Source organism: Salmo salar, chromosome ssa16 (genome assembly GCF_905237065.1).
Source record: "Salmo salar chromosome ssa16, Ssal_v3.1, whole genome shotgun sequence".
Lineage (NCBI taxonomy): Eukaryota > Metazoa > Chordata > Actinopteri > Salmoniformes > Salmonidae > Salmo > Salmo salar.
In genome coordinates this window covers 76,367,364-76,387,349 of record NC_059457.1, presented here as the reverse complement: position 1 = coordinate 76,387,349, position 19,986 = coordinate 76,367,364, and the positions used below count along the sequence as shown (strand labels likewise).

The window sequence follows — 19,986 nt, the reverse complement described above, 5'->3', positions numbered from 1 at the left end:
ATACCACATAAAGAAACGTAGAAGAATTTCCATACATACAAAGCAGTGTCTGCCAACCGCCATGAATCACCTGAACATAGGCAATCATGTGGGTTTTACTTTGAACTGGGTTGTACCGTGAAATGGGTTGTACCATGAAATACGATGGCTTATCTACACCTAGACCTCCAGTAAGAAAATGAGACACAAGATACCAGGGCATACGCCCGAATGAATACACAATCAACGTACAGGAAGTTACCATCCATTTAATCATGTACTTCATCTTATAACAAGACGTTCTTTATCACAAAACAATTCTACATTTCTATTTGTGTTCCTATTAACGAGGAAATCTAAAACGTGTATTTGTGTTTGTAACAACAAGACTCTGTCTATGTGGTTTTCCTACAGTGTATAGAAGACGTATGTGTATTCCAAAGGCTATAGAAGGTAGGTTTCATAGTTTTAGTAGCCTACCAACCTGAAGGCGTAGAACACTGTAAAACAAACAAACGGTAGGCGGAGTTGAGTACACAACCACCAAACATTTGACATGTTCACTTCCCAGCACCAGAAAGTAAGACACTTGGGCTGCGTTTACACACGCAGAAGATCTGATCTGATTGCTCAGAAGACGAATCGGTGGCAAAATATCCGAATTGGGCTACCAGTGTAAACACAGCCATACAAACAGCCATACAAACAGCCATACAAACAGCCATATAAACACTAATTCGCCGTTTTGTTTTTTTGCTTCACATATTCACCTTTCAAATAAGTCAAATCATTTTTTCATGACAACATTTCTCTAGATACCCTACAACAGATACATTGAATACAAGAGGTCCAAAGGGGTGAATACTAATTGCCAAATGTGCATATAATTGGAATTTACGTGCAAATCGCCCATTGACATCAATGCTTGATTTTTACACAAAAGTCTGAGATGGACACACAGATTTCTAGTTAGAATTCAGCCCATAGTAAACATTCTTCTCATTAGACTTTGTTCACCACAGAAAAGCTACGAGAGGAGGGAAAGAGAGAGAGATCAATGAAAATACCAGTTAAACACTGACTTCCTTTGAAATTGCAAAGAAGAATGGGTTTCATCTTTGTTGCCTGTCACATCCTGTGCCCTTGCAGTGGAATTTGTTCTCAAACCAAGACACATTATGGTGGTTACAATGTACGATATCGCTTTGAATTGATTTAATACCAAACAAAACTATACACAGAAACAGAAATAGACACACAAACATTTTTATAGCTTACTTAAGTGTTTAGAGTACTGCTTCCTCTGTTGTGTTTTAAGACTCAGGCCCATCAAAGGGAGAATCAGGGCTGTACTATTTCTGGGCTGAGGCGAGGGTGTCCATCTCTGGTCCTCTAAGGTACTGGCTGCAGTTTGGGTCTCCCCTCACGGTCGGTGCTGATGGGATGGGCCGACCGGTGTGTGGGTTGACGCACCAGCACTCCCCCCTCTGGCCGTGCAGAGACATCTTACACTGAAACACAGAATGAACATGTGTTTGTGTGTGTGTGTGTGTGTGTGTGTGTGTGTGTGTGTGTGTGTGTGTGTGTGTGTGTGTGTGTGTGTGTGTGTGTGTGTGTGTGTGTGTGTGTGGATGCTCCTGGGCCATGGAGTAAGTGTGAGTAGTCACCTGTTTGAGGTTACACTGCCCCCTCTTGTCACAGTTGGGGATGTGCAGGGTATAGTCACCTGTTTGAGGTTACACTGCCCCCTCTTGTCACAGTTGGGGATGTGCAGGGTGTAGTCACCTGTTTGAGGTTACACTGCCCCCTCTTGTCACAGTTGGGGATGTGCAGGGTGTAGTCACCTGTTTGAGGTTACACTGCCCCCTCTTGTCACAGTTGGGGATGTGCAGGGTGTAGTCACCTGTTTGAGGTTACACTGCCCCCTCTTGTCACAGTTGGGGATGTGCAGGGTGTAGTCACCTGTTTGAGGTTACACTGCCCCCTCTTGTCACAGTTGGGGATGTGCAGGGTGTAGTCACCTGTTTGAGGTTACACTGCCCCCTCTTGTCACAGTTGGGGATGTGCAGGGTGTAGTCACCTGTTTGAGGTTACACTGCCCCCTCTTGTCACAGTTGGGGATGTGCAGGGTGTAGTCACCTGTTTGAGGTTACACTGCCCCCTCTTGTCACAGTTGGGGATGTGCAGGGTGTAGTCACCTGTTTGAGGTTACACTGCCCCCTCTTGTCACAGTTGGGGATGTGCAGGGTGTAGTCACCTGTTTGAGGTTACACTGCCCCCTCTTGTCACAGTTGGGGATGTGCAGGGTGTAGTCACCTGTTTGAGGTTACACTGCCCCCTCTTGTCACAGTTGGGGATGTGCAGGGTGTAGTCACCTGTTTGAGGTTACACTGCCCCCTCTTGTCACAGTTGGGGATGTGCAGGGTGTAGTCACCTGTTTGAGGTTACACTGCCCCCTCTTGTCACAGTTGGGGATGTGCAGGGTGTAGTCACCTGTTTGAGGTTACACTGCCCCCTCTTGTCACAGTTGGGGATGTGCAGGGTGTAGTCACCTGTTTGAGGTTATACTGCCCCATCTTGTCACAGTTGGGGATGTGCAGGGTGTAGTCACCTGTTTGAGGTTATACTGCCCCCTCTTGTCACAGTTGGGGATGTGCAGGGTGTAGTCACCTGTTTGAGGTTATACTGCCCCCTCTTGTCACAGTTGGGGATGTGCAGGGTGTAGTCACCTGTTTGAGGTTACACTGCCCCCTCTTGTCACAGTTGGGGATGTGCAGGGTATAGTCACCTGTTTGAGGTTACACTGCCCCCTCTTGTCACAGTTGGGGATGTGCAGGGTGTAGTCACCTGTTTGAGGTTACACTGCCCCCTCTTGTCACAGTTGGGGATGTGCAGGGTGTAGTCACCTGTTTGAGGTTACACTGCCCCCTCTTGTCACAGTTGGGGATGTGCAGGGTATAGTCACCTGTTTGAGGTTACACTGCCCCCTCTTGTCACAGTTGGGGATGTGCAGGGTGTAGTCACCTGTTTGAGGTTACACTGCCCCCTCTTGTCACAGTTGGGGATGTGCAGGGTGTAGTCACCTGTTTGAGGTTACACTGCCCCCCTCTTGTCACAGTTGGGGATGTGCAGGGTGTAGTCACCTGTTTGAGGTTACACTGCCCCCTCTTGTCACAGTTGGGGATGTGCAGGGTGTAGTCACCTGTTTGAGGTTACACTGCCCCCTCTTGTCACAGTTGGGGATGTGCAGGGTGTAGTCACCTGTTTGAGGTTACACTGCCCCCTCTTGTCACAGTTGGGGATGTGCAGGGTGTAGTCACCTGTTTGAGGTTACACTGCCCCCTCTTGTCACAGTTGGGGATGTGCAGGGTGTAGTCACCTGTTTGAGGTTACACTGCCCCCTCTTGTCACAGTTGGGGATGTGCAGGGTGTAGTCACCTGTTTGAGGTTACACTGCCCCCTCTTGTCACAGTTGGGGATGTGCAGGGTGTAGTCACCTGTTTGAGGTTATACTGCCCCATCTTGTCACAGTTGGGGATGTGCAGGGTGTAGTCACCTGTTTGAGGTTATACTGCCCCCTCTTGTCACAGTTGGGGATGTGCAGGGTGTAGTCACCTGTTTGAGGTTATACTGCCCCATCTTGTCACAGTTGGGGATGTGCAGGGAATACAGGTCTTCCAGTGGGCCTCGGTTATCTCTGAAGGGCATCTTAGATATCCTCTCCAGCACCTGGTCCAGCTCCTGCTGACACTGAATCTACAGAACACAACAGGCAACACCAGTCACATGATTAATAGTCTGGTAAATCTCAGACCTTGCAGCAACAGGCAACACCAGCCACATGATTAATAGCCTGGGAAATCTCAGACCTTGAAGCAATAGGCAACACCGATCACATGATTAATAGTCTGGGAAATCTCAGACCTTGGAGCAACAGGCAACACCAGCCACATGATTAATAGTCTCTGACTATTACACTGGGGCCGAGCTCCCTGCCATCCAGGACCTCTATACCAGGCGGTGTCAGAGGAAGGCTCTAAGAATTGTCAGACTCCAGCCACCCAAGTCATAGACTGTTCTCTCTGCTACCACACGGCAAGTAGCACCGATGCACCAAGTCTGGAACCAACAGGACTCTGAACTTCTACCCCCAAGCTATGAGACTGCTAAATAATTATTTAAATAGTTAACCAAATAGCTACCCGGACTATCTGCATTGACCTTTTTTGCACTAATGTTTTTTACTTATCCCATACGCTGCTGCTACTGTTTACTATCTGTTAGCTTATTTCTAGCTATATGTACATATCTACCTCAATTCCGGGGAGGGTGCTCTTCAGAATATATTACGAGTTTAGTTTGGACGGGCTTAAAATGCAGACGGGATTTCTGCTCGTGAAAAACAACGTTGTAAACTTGTAACGCTAACGTTAGCTGTCATGGCACAAGCAAACAACTTACTTGCCAAATACACAAATTGAAAATATCTAGCTAAGATACCGATTTTGTGTCCGGTGGTAGGCTAATGTTTGCATCAGGACATGAACGGAAAGGCTCTGGACTGATTTCCTGCTCGAGTCCCATTTCCGCCTCTTGTCCCAACCGATGCTGGTACAGTCAACAGACATGTGTGCTGGAACACTGGAGACATTGTGGGAGGCAAACCGTCGGCCTAGGGAGACTACATGATTAATGACACAGCAATACCTTCAGACCACTGTTTGAGAAAATAAATAAAACATTCTCCAAAGTCATCTACAAAGGTTAAGAGCTGGATTCTCGGAGGAATAATAATCCACAGGAAATTAAATGAACAGCACTACCAAAATATAGAATACAATTATTAATATACATGAAAATGAATAATGTTTCCCTCACAGGTATAACTGAGAGTAAATTATATTTGCATGACTAATTCTATTCATGGATTATTGCCAAAGCACCTGATCGCCCTCTTTCTCTGGGTTTTATGGCTTCATCAATAGTAAAACCGATTGGAATGTTCATTTCTTTGCACTTACAGTCTCTCCTGATGGGTTTTGATGTGTTGCCAAGACTCGCTAATATCCGGGGCAAATGGTTCTATTTTAAACTTGGCATCCGTGAAATGCCAAAATCATTATCCTCAAGGAAAATCACTCAATGTGGGAAAATAAGTACTGGTAGTAGTTTATAATAACACCTTGAAATAAAGCATTTATAATAGATTAGTAAACCGTTTATTTAGGTACTGCTGGAATGTCTACCAACGGCATGTCCATCTTGTGAGAAAATACACTTGTCACTCAAAACATTTACATAGCCTTTATAAAGTATAAATTGCGCTCACTTTAAATGAGGCCACACAGAAACACATAACTAATGATCAGTAGATGGTTTATAAGGACCGATATTAAACGTCTTATGAACGCTCGTGTTCATTATTATGACATAGTTATTCATAAATATGTGAATACCTGGCTTACTAACATTTACAAATGTGGGTGTAAATGCTTTATTACAAGGTGTTATTATAAAGTGCTACCAAAGTATTTTCTTAGGTCGGTCTACAACAGGACGCCAGGCTTGACTTCAAGGAAACAATACAGAGTTTTCAACAGTAGGGTCTTGTACTGTCATGTGTGAAACATTTACACCTTCCCCATGGTCACGTTCAGTACGCTTCAAATGGGGGCAAACTTTGTCAAACGGAGGGCTATCTTGTCCAATAGAAATGCTTATCTACATTTTCCTATTGAAAAAGCTGGCCTTAATTGTACAAATTGGCAGTAAGACATTGTTAGCTGCTGGACACCATCAGGTCTGCTCCAGGAGATGGCAGCAGTGCACTAGGTTCTGTTAAGACTGACTCCTTCCTAAAGGGACATGGACACTGCTAATCATGATCCCAGGTTCACTAACTGTTTACTACTTTTAACCAGGGCCCATATTAAGGGAATAGGGTGCTATTTGGGATGTAGCCTAACTGTTTACTACTAGGTGTTTACTAACCTGCTTGCCGCGGGGAGTTTTGGGGTCCTCCGGCTTGTTACTCTTCATCTTGGTCTTCATCTCCTGTCGGTGCTGGCGCATAGCGTTCTCCTTGGGCCCCAGCCATGGGTTGTCCTTAGTGGCCTTCCTCACCGGGGGGATCTCTGTCAGGCTCGTGTCCAGGAGGTCCACCACCTCCCCTGAGGGACAGACACGCACACAGACACAGATGCATGCACAGACTCACACACATGCACATACGCACGCACGCACGCACGCACACACACACACACACACACACATACACACACAGACACACACACACACATACAGACACACACACACACACACACACACACACACACACACACACACACACATACAAACACAGTCAAAACAGCTCTATGGAAACCAGTTCCATTAAATTAATTTATCGTTCATTACAACACTGTCATAACATTGTCATTATATTGTCATTACATCACAGAAAAGCTCAACCATTTGAATGATTAAGTATACTGCACATTCCTTCATGAAATGAGAAATGATTAGGCCAGCAGGTTGGCTTTAGTACATTTGGCAATGGCATACATGGTGAATTTTTCAGCGGAAATAGATACATCTTTAAAGGTGCAATATTTTGGACCTTTTTCAAAAACATTGTGAAATATTATAAATACTTTTTTTTTCTCCATTTTAACTTCCAAGAATGAGAACCAATAGTGAACATATGATTCTGTCTGTGTACACTCCAGGTTTATTGGCCACTGAAGAGCTGAAGACATAAGACTTTTCTGTTAACTCTGGGGCACCTTCACTTGCTATGAAGAGTGTCCTCTTCACCTCCAATGTCAAGGCATGTCATGAAAGGGCACTAGCTCATTTTCATGTTCGACTGATTAGAACGAAAGCTTGAACAGCAACCACCCAGAACTAACACACCACACTATCTGGGGAAGGGAGGTAGAAGTCCTCAGCTGTTTGACCAGATAACGTGTGGTTAAACATCAACCTCTGAAAGCCTCTTTCCAAACAGATATGAGAACAAACAATGCAGGGGGCCTGGCCCTGCAGGTCCACTAGCTGTCCATGCTATTCCTGACAACAGACAGAGCGGTGGCTGAGGGCCCACTAGCAGCTCTCCCAGGGCTCTGGGACCGTCAAAATGGAAGAATAACAGAAACGGCAGGGGGGAGGAAACAGTTGGCTGGACCTTGTTTTGAGGAAATCTTAGATGAATAACCTTTCAGAGTAATGTATTGTTTACAAACTCTCTGTACTGTCAGGCTGTCCAGTGACATACCACTATTAACGACAGAGGGGGGATAGGTTATAAGATATACAGATATAACAGGGTTGGCCGGCCCTTAAGTGAAGTGTATTCTACACTAAGGCAGGAGCAAGAGGGGTCTGACGTTTACAATCCAGTAGATATATAATATGTAATACCTACATGCTTCAAACAGACCACCATAGTCCCTGTGCCTAAGATAGCGAAGGTAACCTGCCTAATTGATTACCGCCCTGTAGCACTCACGTCGATAGCCATGAAGTGCTATGAAAGGCTGGTCATGGCTCACATCAACACCATCATGCCAGAAACCTTAGATCACCCCCAATTTGCATACCACCCCAACAGATCCACAGATGATGCAATCTTAATCGCACTCCACACTTTCCTTTCCCACCTGGATAAAAGGAACACCTATGTGAGAATGCTGTTCATTGACTACAGGTCAGCGTTCAACACCATAGTGCCCATAAAGCTCATCACTAAGCCAAGGACCCTGGGACTAAACACCTCCCTCTGCAACTGGATCCTGGACTTCCTGACGGGCCGTCTCCAGGTGGTAAGGGTAGGCAACAACACATCTGCCACGCTGATCCTCAACACTGGGGCCCCTCAGGGGTGCGTGCTTAGTCCCCTCCTGTACTCCCTGTTCACCCACGACTGCATGGTCAAGCACGACTTCAACACCATCATTAAGTTTGCTGACGACACAACAGTGGCAGATCTAACTTCAGCTCTACTCATGAGAGTATCAGATCTAAACATCTAACTTCAGCTCTCCTCATGAAACTACCAGATCTAACTTCAGCTCTCCTCATGAAACCACCAGATCTAACTTCAGCTCTCCTCATGAAACTACCAGATCTAACTTCAGCTCTCCTCATGAAACTACCAGATCTAACTTCAGCTCTCCTCATGAAACTATCAGATCTAACTTCAGCTCTCCTCATGAAACTACCAGATCTAACTTCAGCTCTCCTCATGAAACTACCAGATCTAACTTCAGCTCTCCTCATGAAACTACCAGATCTAACTTCAGCTCTCCTCATGAAACTATCAGATCTAACTTCAGCTCTCCTCATGAAACTACCAGATCTAACTTCAGCTCGCCTCATGAAACTATCAGATCTAACTTCAGCTCTCCTCATGAAACTATCAGATCTAACTTCAGCTCTCCTCATGAAACTACCAGATCTAACTTCAGCTCTACTAGTGAAACTATCAGATCTAACTTCAGCTCTCCTCATGAAACTACCAGATCTAACTTCAGCTCTACTAGTGAAACTATCAGATCTAACTTCAGCTCTCCTCATAAAACTATCAGATCTAACTTCAGCTCTACTAGTGAAACTATCAGATCTAACTTCAGCTCTCCTCATGAAACTATCAGATCTAACTTCAGCTCTACTCATGAAACTATCAGATCTAACTTCAGCTCTCCTCATGAAACATCTGATCTAACTTCAGCTCTCCTCATGAAACTATCAGATCTAACTTCAGCTCTCCTCATGAAACTATCAGATCTAACTTCAGCTCTACTCGTGAAACTATCAGATCTAACTTCAGCTCTCCTCATGAAACTATCAGATCTAACTTCAGCTCTCCTCATGAAACTACCAGATCTAACTTCAGCTCTCCTCATGAAACTATCAGGTCTAACTTCAGCTCTCCTCATGAAACTATCAGATCTAACTTCAGCTCTCCTCATGAAACTACCAGATCTAACTTCAGCTCTACTAGTGAAACTATCAGATCTAACTTCAGCTCTCCTCATGAAACTACCAGATCTAACTTCAGCTCTACTAGTGAAACTATCAGATCTAACTTCAGCTCTCCTCATAAAACTATCAGATCTAACTTCAGCTCTACTAGTGAAACTATCAGATCTAACTTCAGCTCTCCTCATGAAACTATCAGATCTAACTTCAGCTCTACTCATGAAACTATCAGATCTAACTTCAGCTCTCCTCATGAAACATCTGATCTAACTTCAGCTCTCCTCATGAAACTATCAGATCTAACTTCAGCTCTCCTCATGAAACTATCAGATCTAACTTCAGCTCTACTCGTGAAACTATCAGATCTAACTTCAGCTCTCCTCATGAAACTATCAGATCTAACTTCAGCTCTCCTCATGAAACTACCAGATCTAACTTCAGCTCTCCTCATGAAACTATCAGGTCTAACTTCAGCTCTCCTCATGAAACTATCAGATCTAACTTCAGCTCTCCTCATGAAACTACCAGATCTAACTTCAGCTCTACTAGTGAAACTATCAGATCTAACTTCAGCTCTCCTCATGAAACTACCAGATCTAACTTCAGCTCTACTAGTGAAACTATCAGATCTAACTTCAGCTCTCCTCATGAAACTATCAGATCTAACTTCAGCTCTCCTCATGAAACTATCAGATCTAACTTCAGCTCTACTCGTGAAACTATCAGATCTAAACCTTTAACTTCAGCTCTCCTCATCAAACTATCAGATCTAAACCTTTAACTTCAGCTCTCCTCATCAAACTATCAGATCTAGACATCTAACTTCAGCTTTCCTCATGAAACTATCAGATCTATCTTCAGCTCTACTCATGAAACTTTTAGATCTAACTTCAGCTCTCCTCATGAAACTATCAGATCTAACTTCAGCTCTCCTCATGAAACTATCAGATCTAACTTCAGCTCTCCTCATGAAACTATCAGATCTAACTTCAGCTCCCCGCATGAAACTCTTTGTGCTCTCAGAGTCCTTTGCAGAGCGGAGGGCAGAGGTCAACTAGAATCAGGTGTGAGACATGCACAAAAACACACACACACACACTTATACATCCCTAAACACACACACACACACACACACACACACACACACACACACACACACACACACACACACACACACACACACACACAAATTATTTTGTTTTCATCTATTGGATAATCCCAACTGTCTCCAACTGTAATATACTGATTCCAGCTTCATGGAGGAAACTTGAGAAGGTCTGAGTCTATTAAAAACCACACACACACACACACACACACACACACACACACACACACACACACACACACACACACACACACACACACACACACACACACACACAGAGACACACACAGAGACACACACACACACACACAGGCACATACGGGCAGGGTCAGGACCCCACTCTAAGGGGGCCCTGTTCCTGCAGTACACTCTGTTCCACAGATCCACAGAGGTGGGCCTGGGCTTTGCAACGTCAACAGAGCTGCAGCTCCATTGTTTTTACTTTGTTGTCCGGTCCACTGCTTGAATTAATACAGCAGACAAAAGGGATGAGTGGCTTCCTTGCTTTTTTAATAGCTGATGCTTGTCAAATTCCCAGAACAGCACAAAGGAGAGAAGGTTCATGTCTGACAGTCTAGACTCTAGTCAACTGAGCAGATGGCCCATGGATGGAGAAGGGGAGACTGGATAGGTCAAACCAACACACATTCATGGTTCAAATGATCCCTTTAACTATCTCCTTTAATCTCAATGTGACTTTTTGTGTAATAAATGAATATTACCTCACACTAGGGCCAGCATAGTGATAATGATACTGTATTTCCCCGTGTTTATGTGTATATATAACGTATCACCTTCACAATTGACTGTACAGTCGTGGCCAAAAGTTTTGAGAATGACACAAATATTAATTTTCACAAAGTCTGCTGCCTCAGTTTGTATGATGGCAATTTGCATATACTCCACAATGTTATGAAGAGGGATCAGATGAATTGCAATGAATTGCAAAGTCCCTCTTTGCCATGCAAATTAACTGAATCCCCCAAAAACATTTTCACTGCATTTCAGCCCTGCCACAAAAGGACCAGCTGACATCATGTCAGTGATTCTCTCGTTAACACAGGTGTGAGTGTTGACGAGGACAAGGCTGGAGATCACTCTGTCATGCTGATTGAGTTTGAATAACAGACTGGAAGCTTCAAAAGGAGGGTGGTGCTTGGAATCATTGTTCTTCCTCTGTCAACCATGGTTACCTGCAAGGAAACACGTGCCATCATCATTGTTTTGCACAAAAAGGTCTTCACAGGCAAGGATATTGCTGCCAGTAAGATTGCACCTAAATCAACCATTTATCGGATCATCAAGAACTTCAAGGAGAGCGGTTCAATTGTTGTGAAGAAGGCTTCAGGGCGCCCAAGAAAGTCCAGCAAGCGCTAGGACTGTCTCCTAAAGTTGATTCAGCTGCGGGATCGGGGCACCACCAGTACAGAGCTTGCTCAGGAATGGCAGCAGGCAGGTGTGAGTGCATCTGCACGCACAGTGATGCGAAAACTTTTGGAGGATGGCCTGGTGTCAAGAAGGGCAGCAAGAAGCCACTTGTCTCCAGGAAAAACATCAGGGACAGACTGATATTCTGCAAAAGGTACAGGGATTGGACTGCTGAGGACTGGGGTAAAGTCATTTTCTCTGATGAATCCCCTTTATGATTGTTTGGGGCATCCAGAAAAAAGCTTGTCCGGAGAAGACAAGGTGAGCGCTACCATCAGTCCTGTGTCATGCCAACAGTAAAGCATCCTGAGACCATTCATGTGTGGGGTTGCTTCTCAGTCAAGGGAGTGGGCTCACTCACAATTTTGCCTAAGAACACAGCCATGAATAAAGAATGGTACCAACACATCCTCCGAGACCAACTTCTCCCAACCATCCAGGAACAATTTGGTGACGAACAATACCTTTTCCAGCATGATGGAGCACCTTGCCATAAGGAAAAAGTGATAACTAAGTGGCTCGGGGAACAAACATCGATATTTTGGGTCCATGGCCAGGAAACTCCCAAGACCTTAATCCCATTGAGAACTTGTGGTCAATCCTCAAGAGGCGGGTGGACAAACAAAAACCCACAAATTCTGACAATCTCCAAGCATTGATTATGCAAGAATGGGCTGCCATCAGTCTGGATGTGACCCAGAAGTCAATTGACAGCATGCCAGGGCGTATTTCAGAGGTCTTGAAAAAAAATGGTCAACACTGCAAATATTGAGTCTGCATCAACTTCATGTAATTGTCAATAAAAGCCTTTGCCACTTATGAAACGCTTGTAATTATACTTCAGTATTCCATAGTAACATCTGACCAAAATTTCTAAAGACACTGAAGCAGCAAACTTTGTGGAAATGTATATTTGTGTCATTCTCAAAACTTTTGGCCACGACTGTACAGTAAAGCACTTTGGGGAGCTGTAGTTAAAAAGAGCCAGCTCCATAACTGCTTCCCATTATCATTTACAAGGCCTGCTAGGACTCTCCTCCTAGAATCACACAGTCAGCATAGAGCAAGTGTGTTTACCTCACAGCCAGGCTATCTGGCCTGAGAGGCTCCTCCACAGCGTGAAGCTAGCTGGGGCTGGGCAGGTCCTGACACGTAGACACTGGCTGCACCCAGCCAGGCATCTATCCACCCCTGAACTGACTGACTGCAGGCTAAACCTGGGACTCTGGATGCGTCCCAAACAACACTGTATCCCTATATGACTCTGGTCTAAAGTAGTGCACTATATAAGGAAAAGGGAGTATTTTTCCATTTGGGACACACACACCTGGCTCTGGAGGACAGAGAGACAGGGAGACGGAGGCAAGCCAGAGCCCATCGAACCTGCAGGGCAGCACGGACAATTACAGCACACACATACAGAGAATAGAGAGAGAGGGGAGCGAGATCGTGCCCATCTTTCCCATTCCTTTGGGATTGAGGCCTGTAGACGTGACCTTGACATTAGACCACTTTTGAGGTCTGAAAAGACCAGATTAACTTTGAAGAGTGAACATATCCACATCTCCTTTATTAACAGAGACAGTAGGACACCAGATTAGGGTTGCATTTCCGGGACTTTCAATAAATTCTCTGGTTCGCCCAAAATCCTGGTTTGAGGCTCCCCCAGAGTCAGGGGGGAATAATCAGGATATCCAGAATCCTCCAACCAGGATTTCTAGAAAACCAGTGAATTTGTTGTAAGATTAAAATGAATTTTGCAACCCTACACCAGACATGTGATCCAAGTCATGGCACCAATGTAACAAGTCAACTGGCCTTGATACACAAACCACCATCATACAAGGATCAATTCCTAAGACAGTAGCTCTGCCTGCAGCCATCGGGCTAGCCATGAACAACAGATCTTGGGTGATTGCAGCAGCCAAATGCATTGGCCTCCTTCTGTACACACATACCCAGCACTTAAATCTCCTTCAACTCCATTATCTTCGGTGAAGAAACATCAAACATCTGGCGAAACCAGCCCTATCCCTGCAAAGCCCTTTCACAGGTCCCCTTCCAACCCCACTCGGCTCAGTAACATTTCAGGCATAGCTTGTGTTTTCTACAAGCACCGAAGAGAGGGAGGGAGGGAGGGAGGGGAGTGGAAGGAGGGAGGGAGCCAGCGAGAGAACGAAAGAAAGAAAGAAAGGAGGGAGGGAGAGAGAGAAAGAATGAAAGGGAGAGGGAGAGAAAAGCAGAGTGAGAGAGAGAAAGGGAGCAGGTTTATTCTGGAACGTGTCTAAGGCACGCTGAGATTCTTAGCATGGCTTCGGGTGAAGTTGCAGCCCCAGGGGTGGATGGCAGTGATGCCCGTGTTTTAGAGAAGCAGGAGGGATTATCAGGGGCTATTTCGGGCCTGTGGGCACAGTCTAGAGGGCTGGGCACCCCGGCAGTGGACCCATGCAGGTACAGATGAATACCCCTCGTTAGGGAGCCGTGTTATTTCACCGCCCAGTTGCAGCCAGATGGTCAGGATCTGTTTTCCTTGTAAAGCTTTGAGAGTTTTTTTTGTTGGTCTTTTGTTGGGTTGGGGGTGGGGTAACCCTCTCTCTGTTGGATAAGTGGCAGCCCAACGATGTGATCCTGATGGGAGGATGAGTGATGAACCTTGGTGTGTCTCAAATAGCACCCTATTTAGTTAACCTTTATTTTAGCAGGGTCTCTTTCGCAAAGGAGTGCACTACTTTTGACCAGGGCCCATTACAGGGAACCATTTGGGATGCTACCCTTCTCTTAAATATATTTTTTGAATAGTATGTTTTTGTATTAGCGTGATGTATTATTGACTATGACATGTCTTTACATAATAATATGATATACTCCCCGTCTGCCTGTTGTGGAATCAATCTCGCCCCAACGTCTCTATTTACATCATTCTCTGACGCATCACAGTAAACCGACTGTAGTTGTACCACGTGATATTGACAATGAGGGGTTACAGTCTGGGCGTAGTCTGGTGGGCTAATATAGATGCCCATCCACCACAGGGTTCAGGTAAGGAGGAGACACGGGGTGCACCACCATATCAAGTCTTCCATGGATGAAAGGCTACATGCCAGTCATGCATTAAGGCCTGTATAGCATGAGATGAGTAGCATGAAGGAATGCATATAGGGTGCTCTGCATTTCCCAGTGATCCAATCTTGGAGAATGCAGAACACCTTTTCCTTGGTTATAACATGTGTTCACATAATAACAGTAAGAAGGAAGCTTTATGCGACAACTCATTGCATTTGTGTGTATTACGTGTGTTCTGCCAGATGAGAAAGACAGGTAAGTTAAGTGATGATTATTTTGATACATGAGCGGATGTGACTGTTAACCAATGCGTTTTAGTTTGACTTATAAACTGATCCTATAAACTCCTCACAAACTCTTTATTAAACAAGCCCTTTATTACACAAGCCCTTTATTAAACAAGCCCTTTATTAAACAAGCCCTTAATTAAAGTGAAGTGTTACTGCAATTAATTATCCCAAGGTTTACTCTGTTTCAACAAGCAGGAAATGTGATGTAGCTAGGCTACCATGGCCTGAGATGTCATAGATTGTGGTTTCACACGTCGGCCTATTTAGACAATGAAAGCGTGTAGGAAACGTGTGTAACCGGGGCTGCTTTTTGCATAATCTCGTGGACACACCAGATTTTGTCCAGAAGTTTATATCACTCCGTATACTGGGATGCTTAAACCTGCAAGAAAGTGGTTAATAAGGGACTGTTTGAAAGGGAGTCATATAAACATTGCCTCATTTTTTTTTTTTACAGGTAACATACTGTGAATTCTGTCTGAAGTACATTATAGAAATGTATAACCCAGGTATACATTATAGTACTGTTTAACCCAGGTGAACATAATAGTACAGTGTAACCCATGTGTACATTATAGTACTGTGTAACCCATGTGTACATTATAGTACTGTGTAACTCAGGTGAACATTATAGTACTGTGTAACTCAGGTGAACATAATAGTACTGTGTAACCCAGGTGAACATAATAGTACTGTGTAACCCAGGTGTACATTATAGTACTGTGTAACCCAGGTGAACATAATAGTACTGTTTAACCCAGGTGTACATTATAGTACTGTGTAACCCAGGTGTACATTATAGTACTGTATAACCCAGGTGAACATAATAGTACTGTGTAACCCAGGTGTACATTATAGTACTGTGTAACCCAGGTGTACATTATAGTACTGTATAACCCAGGTGAACATAATAGTACTGTGTAACCCAGGTGAACATAATAGTACTGTGTAACCAAGGTGTACATTATAGTACTGGGTAACCCAGGTGAACATAACAGTACTGTGTAACCCAGGTGTACATTATAGTACTGTGTAACGCAGGTGAACTTAATAGTACTGTGTAACCCAGGTGAACATAATAGTACTGTGTAACCCAGGTGTACATTATAGTACTGTGTAACCCAGGTGAACATAATAGTACTGTGTAACCCAGGTGTACATAATAGTACTGTGTAACCCAGGTGTACATAATAGTACTGTGTAACCCAGGTGTACATTATAGTACTGTGTAACCCAGGTGAACATAATAGTACTGTGTAACCCAGGTGAACATAATAGTACTGTGTAACCCAGGTGTACATTATAGTACTGTGTAACCCAGGTGTACATAATAGTACTGTGTAACCCAGGTGTACATTATAGTACTGTGTAACCCAGGTGAACATAATAGTACTGTTTAACCAAGGTGTACATTATAGTACCGTGTAACTCATGTGTACATAATAGCACTGTGTAACCCAGGTGTACATTATAGTACTGTATAACCCAGGTGAACATAGCAGTACTGTGTAACCCAGGTGTACATTATAGTACTGTATAACCCAGGTGAACATAATAGTACTGTGTAACCCAGGAGTACATAATAGTGCTGTGTAACCCAGGTGTACATTATAGTACTGTGTAACTCAGGTGTACATTATAGTACTGTGTAACTCATGTGTACATAATCGTACTGTATAACCCAGGTGTAAATTATAGTACTGTGTAACTCAGGTGTACATTATAGTACTGTGTAACTCATGTGTACATTATAGTACTGTGTAACTCATGTGTACATAATAGTACTGTATAACTCAGGTGTACATTATAGTACTGTGTAACTCAGGTGTACATAATAGTACTGTGTAACTCAGGTGTACATAATACTACTGTGTAACTCAGGTGTACATAACACTACTGTATAACCCAGGTGTACATAATAGCACTATGTAACCCAGGTGTACATAATAGTACTGTGTAACCCAGGTGTACATTATAGTACTGTGTAACCCAGGTGTACATAATAGTACTGTGTAACCCAGGTGTACATAATAGTACTGTGTAACCCAAGTGTGCATAATAGTACTGTGTAACCCAGGTGTACATTATAGTACTGTGTAACCCTGGTGTACATAATAGTACTGTGTAACCCAGGTGTACATAATAGTACTGTATAACCCAGGTGTAAATTATAGTACTGTGTAACTCAGGTGTACATTATAGTACTGTGTAACTCAGGTGTACATTATAGTACTGTGTAACTCATGTATACATAATAGCACTGTGTAACCCAGGTGTACATTATAGTACTGTGTAACTCATGTGTACATAATAGTACTGTGTAACACAGGTGCACATAATAGTACTGTGTAACTCAGTTGTACATAATAGTAATCTGTAACTCAGGTGTACATGATAGTACTGTGTAATCCATGTGTACATAATAGTACTGTGTAACTCAGGTGTACATAATACTACTGTATAACCCAGGTGTACATAACACTACTGTATAACCCAGGTGTACATAATAGCACTATGTAACCCAGGTGTACATAATAGTACTGTGTAACCCAGGTGTACATTATAGTACTGTGTAACCCAGGTGTACATAATAGTACTGTGTAACCCAGGTGTACATAATAGTACTGTGTAACCCAGGTGTACATTATAGTACTGTGTAACCCAGGTGTGCATAATAGTACTGTGTAACCCAGGTGTACATAATAGTACTGTGTAATCCATGTGTACATTATAGTACTGTGTAACTCATGTGTACATTATAGTACTGTGTAACCCAGGTGTACAGAATAGTACTGTGTAACTCAGGTGAACAGAAGAGTACTGTGTAACCCAGGTGTACATTATAGTACTGTGTAACCCAGGTGTACATTATAGTACTGTGTAACCCAGGTGTACATGATAGTACTGTGTAACTCAGGTGTACATAATAGTACTGTGTAACCCAGGTGTAACCCATCCCGTATATGCCAGGCTGTGAATACATAGAAACAGTCAGAGTAGAAGATAAACAGTTTGAGCAGAGAAATATAGGATGGCATGATGGCAAATTCACTGTACTGTAGGCTAGGACTGTGGAATCTGGCTGTAGCAAAGCAGACTGCAAGTAGCTATTTCAGGAAGAGTTCCACCATAGAAATAGTATTAGAACACCACTACCTCCTAAGACCCAACTTATCTCTGGCTACATGTGCATGTGTAGGTTACTCCACGTGCATTTCTAGTGCTACTGTCTGTGGTGACCTGGCCCTAATCCATTTGAACTTTTCAGGAATCACAGTTTCTCCTTTGTAATCTAATCAAATGTTACATTTGGCAGATGGGGACATTGACATTCGGTTTAGTAGAAATCACACCATACTGAACAAGCTTCAACAAACACTCCATGACTAGTTGACAGTTGTTGGGGTCAAAGTACAAAGTCCAAATTGCCAATCAATGTGGCATTATTTACCTTCTTTCTCCTCTCTCATGTTATCCAATTAAATAGGAATGTTTTGGGATTTCTGTGTAAAACACAAGTTGGGAATGTTATTTCAGGGTATAATCAAGCATACAGTATGTCTTACAGTATAGGCTTGCTTATACAGTGTAAGATATGTTATACAGGAATAATATTGTTAGGTAAGGGGGTCTATTGGATTGCAGCAAGGGCCCAATAAGTCAACACATGGAGGTCAATAAGTCAAACTAGTCCAGTGCAGTTCTGGTTGTTGTTGGAGACTGATGGATGATACTACCTGCAAAGGTTTCTTTCATTTGTGATTAGGACATATAGCCCAAAGCCAAATATAGGCTTATAGTATTTGCAGCTCAATTCGGTACATATTAAAGGCAAAACTACCTTGATAAAATTGTGTTATAAAAGTGTTATAACTGTGTAATAACAAATAATTCGAATAAATAGGCGTTTTAGAGCGGGTTAATTACAGTTTAAGTGTTTCTATGAGCAAATGGACGCCAAAAGCATTAGCTTAGACTGCTGCGAATTAAATAAATCACAATACGGTCCATGCTAAGGGCTGTAAGACATCCCAATGACAGTGCAATTATTCATTAACGCCTACTAATGATCATACTTCCCGAACTTCCTCTCTGTTCCATTATAACATTGTAAATGTATCAAGCTTGTTGAAACTGACCGCTAAATTGCTCCCGGTGCTCCTGGCTCCCTGTGGGTTCAGAGACCACTTTGTGTCCGCACAGCCCCAGCCCCTGGACCAGCTGCTCGAGAGGCAGATCGGAGTCCGGCTTCGGGTAACACCGGAGCCCGCTGGAGCATCTCGGGGTGTACACGCCGCATAACTCGCCCTCTTGCCGGGCGCACACCGGGCAGCAACCGCAGCCCGGTTCGCGCACTATCTCTGCACAGGTCTCGGTGAGCTTCGGGCACGCAGCCTGACGTTCGGCGGTGCAACTCGGGCAACGGAAGACCATCTCCGCGAAAGAAGCGCTCACGAAAGCCAACGACAGCAGCAGCAAGCTGCAGCCTGAATACGATATCATTCTCGGCATGGAACTTCTTGTCATTTAGTGAGGCGCTGGAACGCAACTCCAGGTAAAATAACTGTGCATGCGAACAGGTGAAGCCAGCGGCTGGGTTGAGTTCTGCAGGGTCCTACCAACGGCAGGATTAACTGACAGCTCGTCAGACCAGTGGTGCGTATGGAAGAGCAGCAGGCAAACCCTAACAGGCAATTTTGTGCTATGACGAAAATATTATATAGCCTCTTAAGTTTTCATGTACAATTATACCTAAGACCAGTCCAAATGACTTGTTATTTTGTAGTCAACTTACATTATGGTACTCAGCCAGGTGTCTCTGGCCAACTGTTGATGTTGATGAGGCCTGTATATAGATAGATTTGGTGATTTATTACAACAAGCAGAAAGAACTGTCAGACAAACAGAAACACACATAGGCTACACTGAAGTGATGCCCTATAAACCTTCTATTTAAAATGATTCTGAACAATGGAAACTAAGAAATGTAAATTCAAGATAGTATCCTCATTATAGGCTATGTAGCTATTTGTAATAGTACTATTGTTGGAAATGTGCAAAAAAATACACTGTACAATAGGGAAAGGCAAGAAGAGAATGTTCTATGTGGTAGTATCATGCAACTCAATGGAGGAAAACGAG

At 43.7% G+C, this 19,986-nt stretch overlaps 2 protein-coding genes across 3 annotated transcripts in view; one reads left to right on the top strand and one right to left on the bottom strand.

Annotated features, from left to right (window-relative positions):
• Positions 1-232: 232 nt before the first annotated feature.
• LOC123723654 (insulin-like growth factor-binding protein 2-A) lies at positions 233-19,371 on the bottom strand. 2 transcript variants are annotated; one of them, XR_006759834.1, is made up of 5 exons: positions 18,984-19,371; positions 5,971-6,149; positions 3,595-3,735; positions 1,258-1,490; positions 233-1,006 (listed from the first exon to the last, which is right to left on the bottom strand). XR_006759834.1 is itself a non-coding variant. In XM_045697907.1 (4 exons), exons 1-4 carry the CDS (start codon positions 19,369-19,371, stop codon positions 1,332-1,334), a joined length of 867 nt encoding a protein of 288 aa, XP_045553863.1. In that variant the 3' UTR covers positions 233-1,331. The 2 variants fall into 2 exon arrangements, 1 of the variants encoding a protein (XP_045553863.1); XM_045697907.1 differs by having other exon boundaries at positions 233-1,490.
• Positions 19,247-19,986, top strand: part of LOC106574604 (serine/threonine-protein kinase 11-interacting protein) — a 48,297-nt gene continuing 47,557 nt past the window's right edge. The window contains exon 1 of the mRNA XM_045697867.1: positions 19,247-19,500. Coding sequence (XP_045553823.1) covers positions 19,415-19,500 — 86 coding nt within the window. The 5' untranslated portion in view covers positions 19,247-19,414. The remainder of the gene's footprint in view (positions 19,501-19,986) is intronic.

Excerpts from the sequence above, each read along its gene's own strand:
- LOC123723654 (XM_045697907.1), bottom strand. The coding sequence starts at position 19,371 with ATGACAAGAAGTTCCATGCCGAGAATGATATCGTATTCAGGCTGCAGC. Across the intron at positions 6,150-18,983 it reads GCACCGGGAGCAATTTAGCG|GGGAGGTGGTGGACCTCCTG; the intron begins GTCAGTTTCAAC and ends TCTGTCCCTCAG. Across the intron at positions 1,491-3,594 it reads GGCAGTATAACCTCAAACAG|TGTAAGATGTCTCTGCACGG; the intron begins GTGACTACACCC and ends TCTGTGTTTCAG.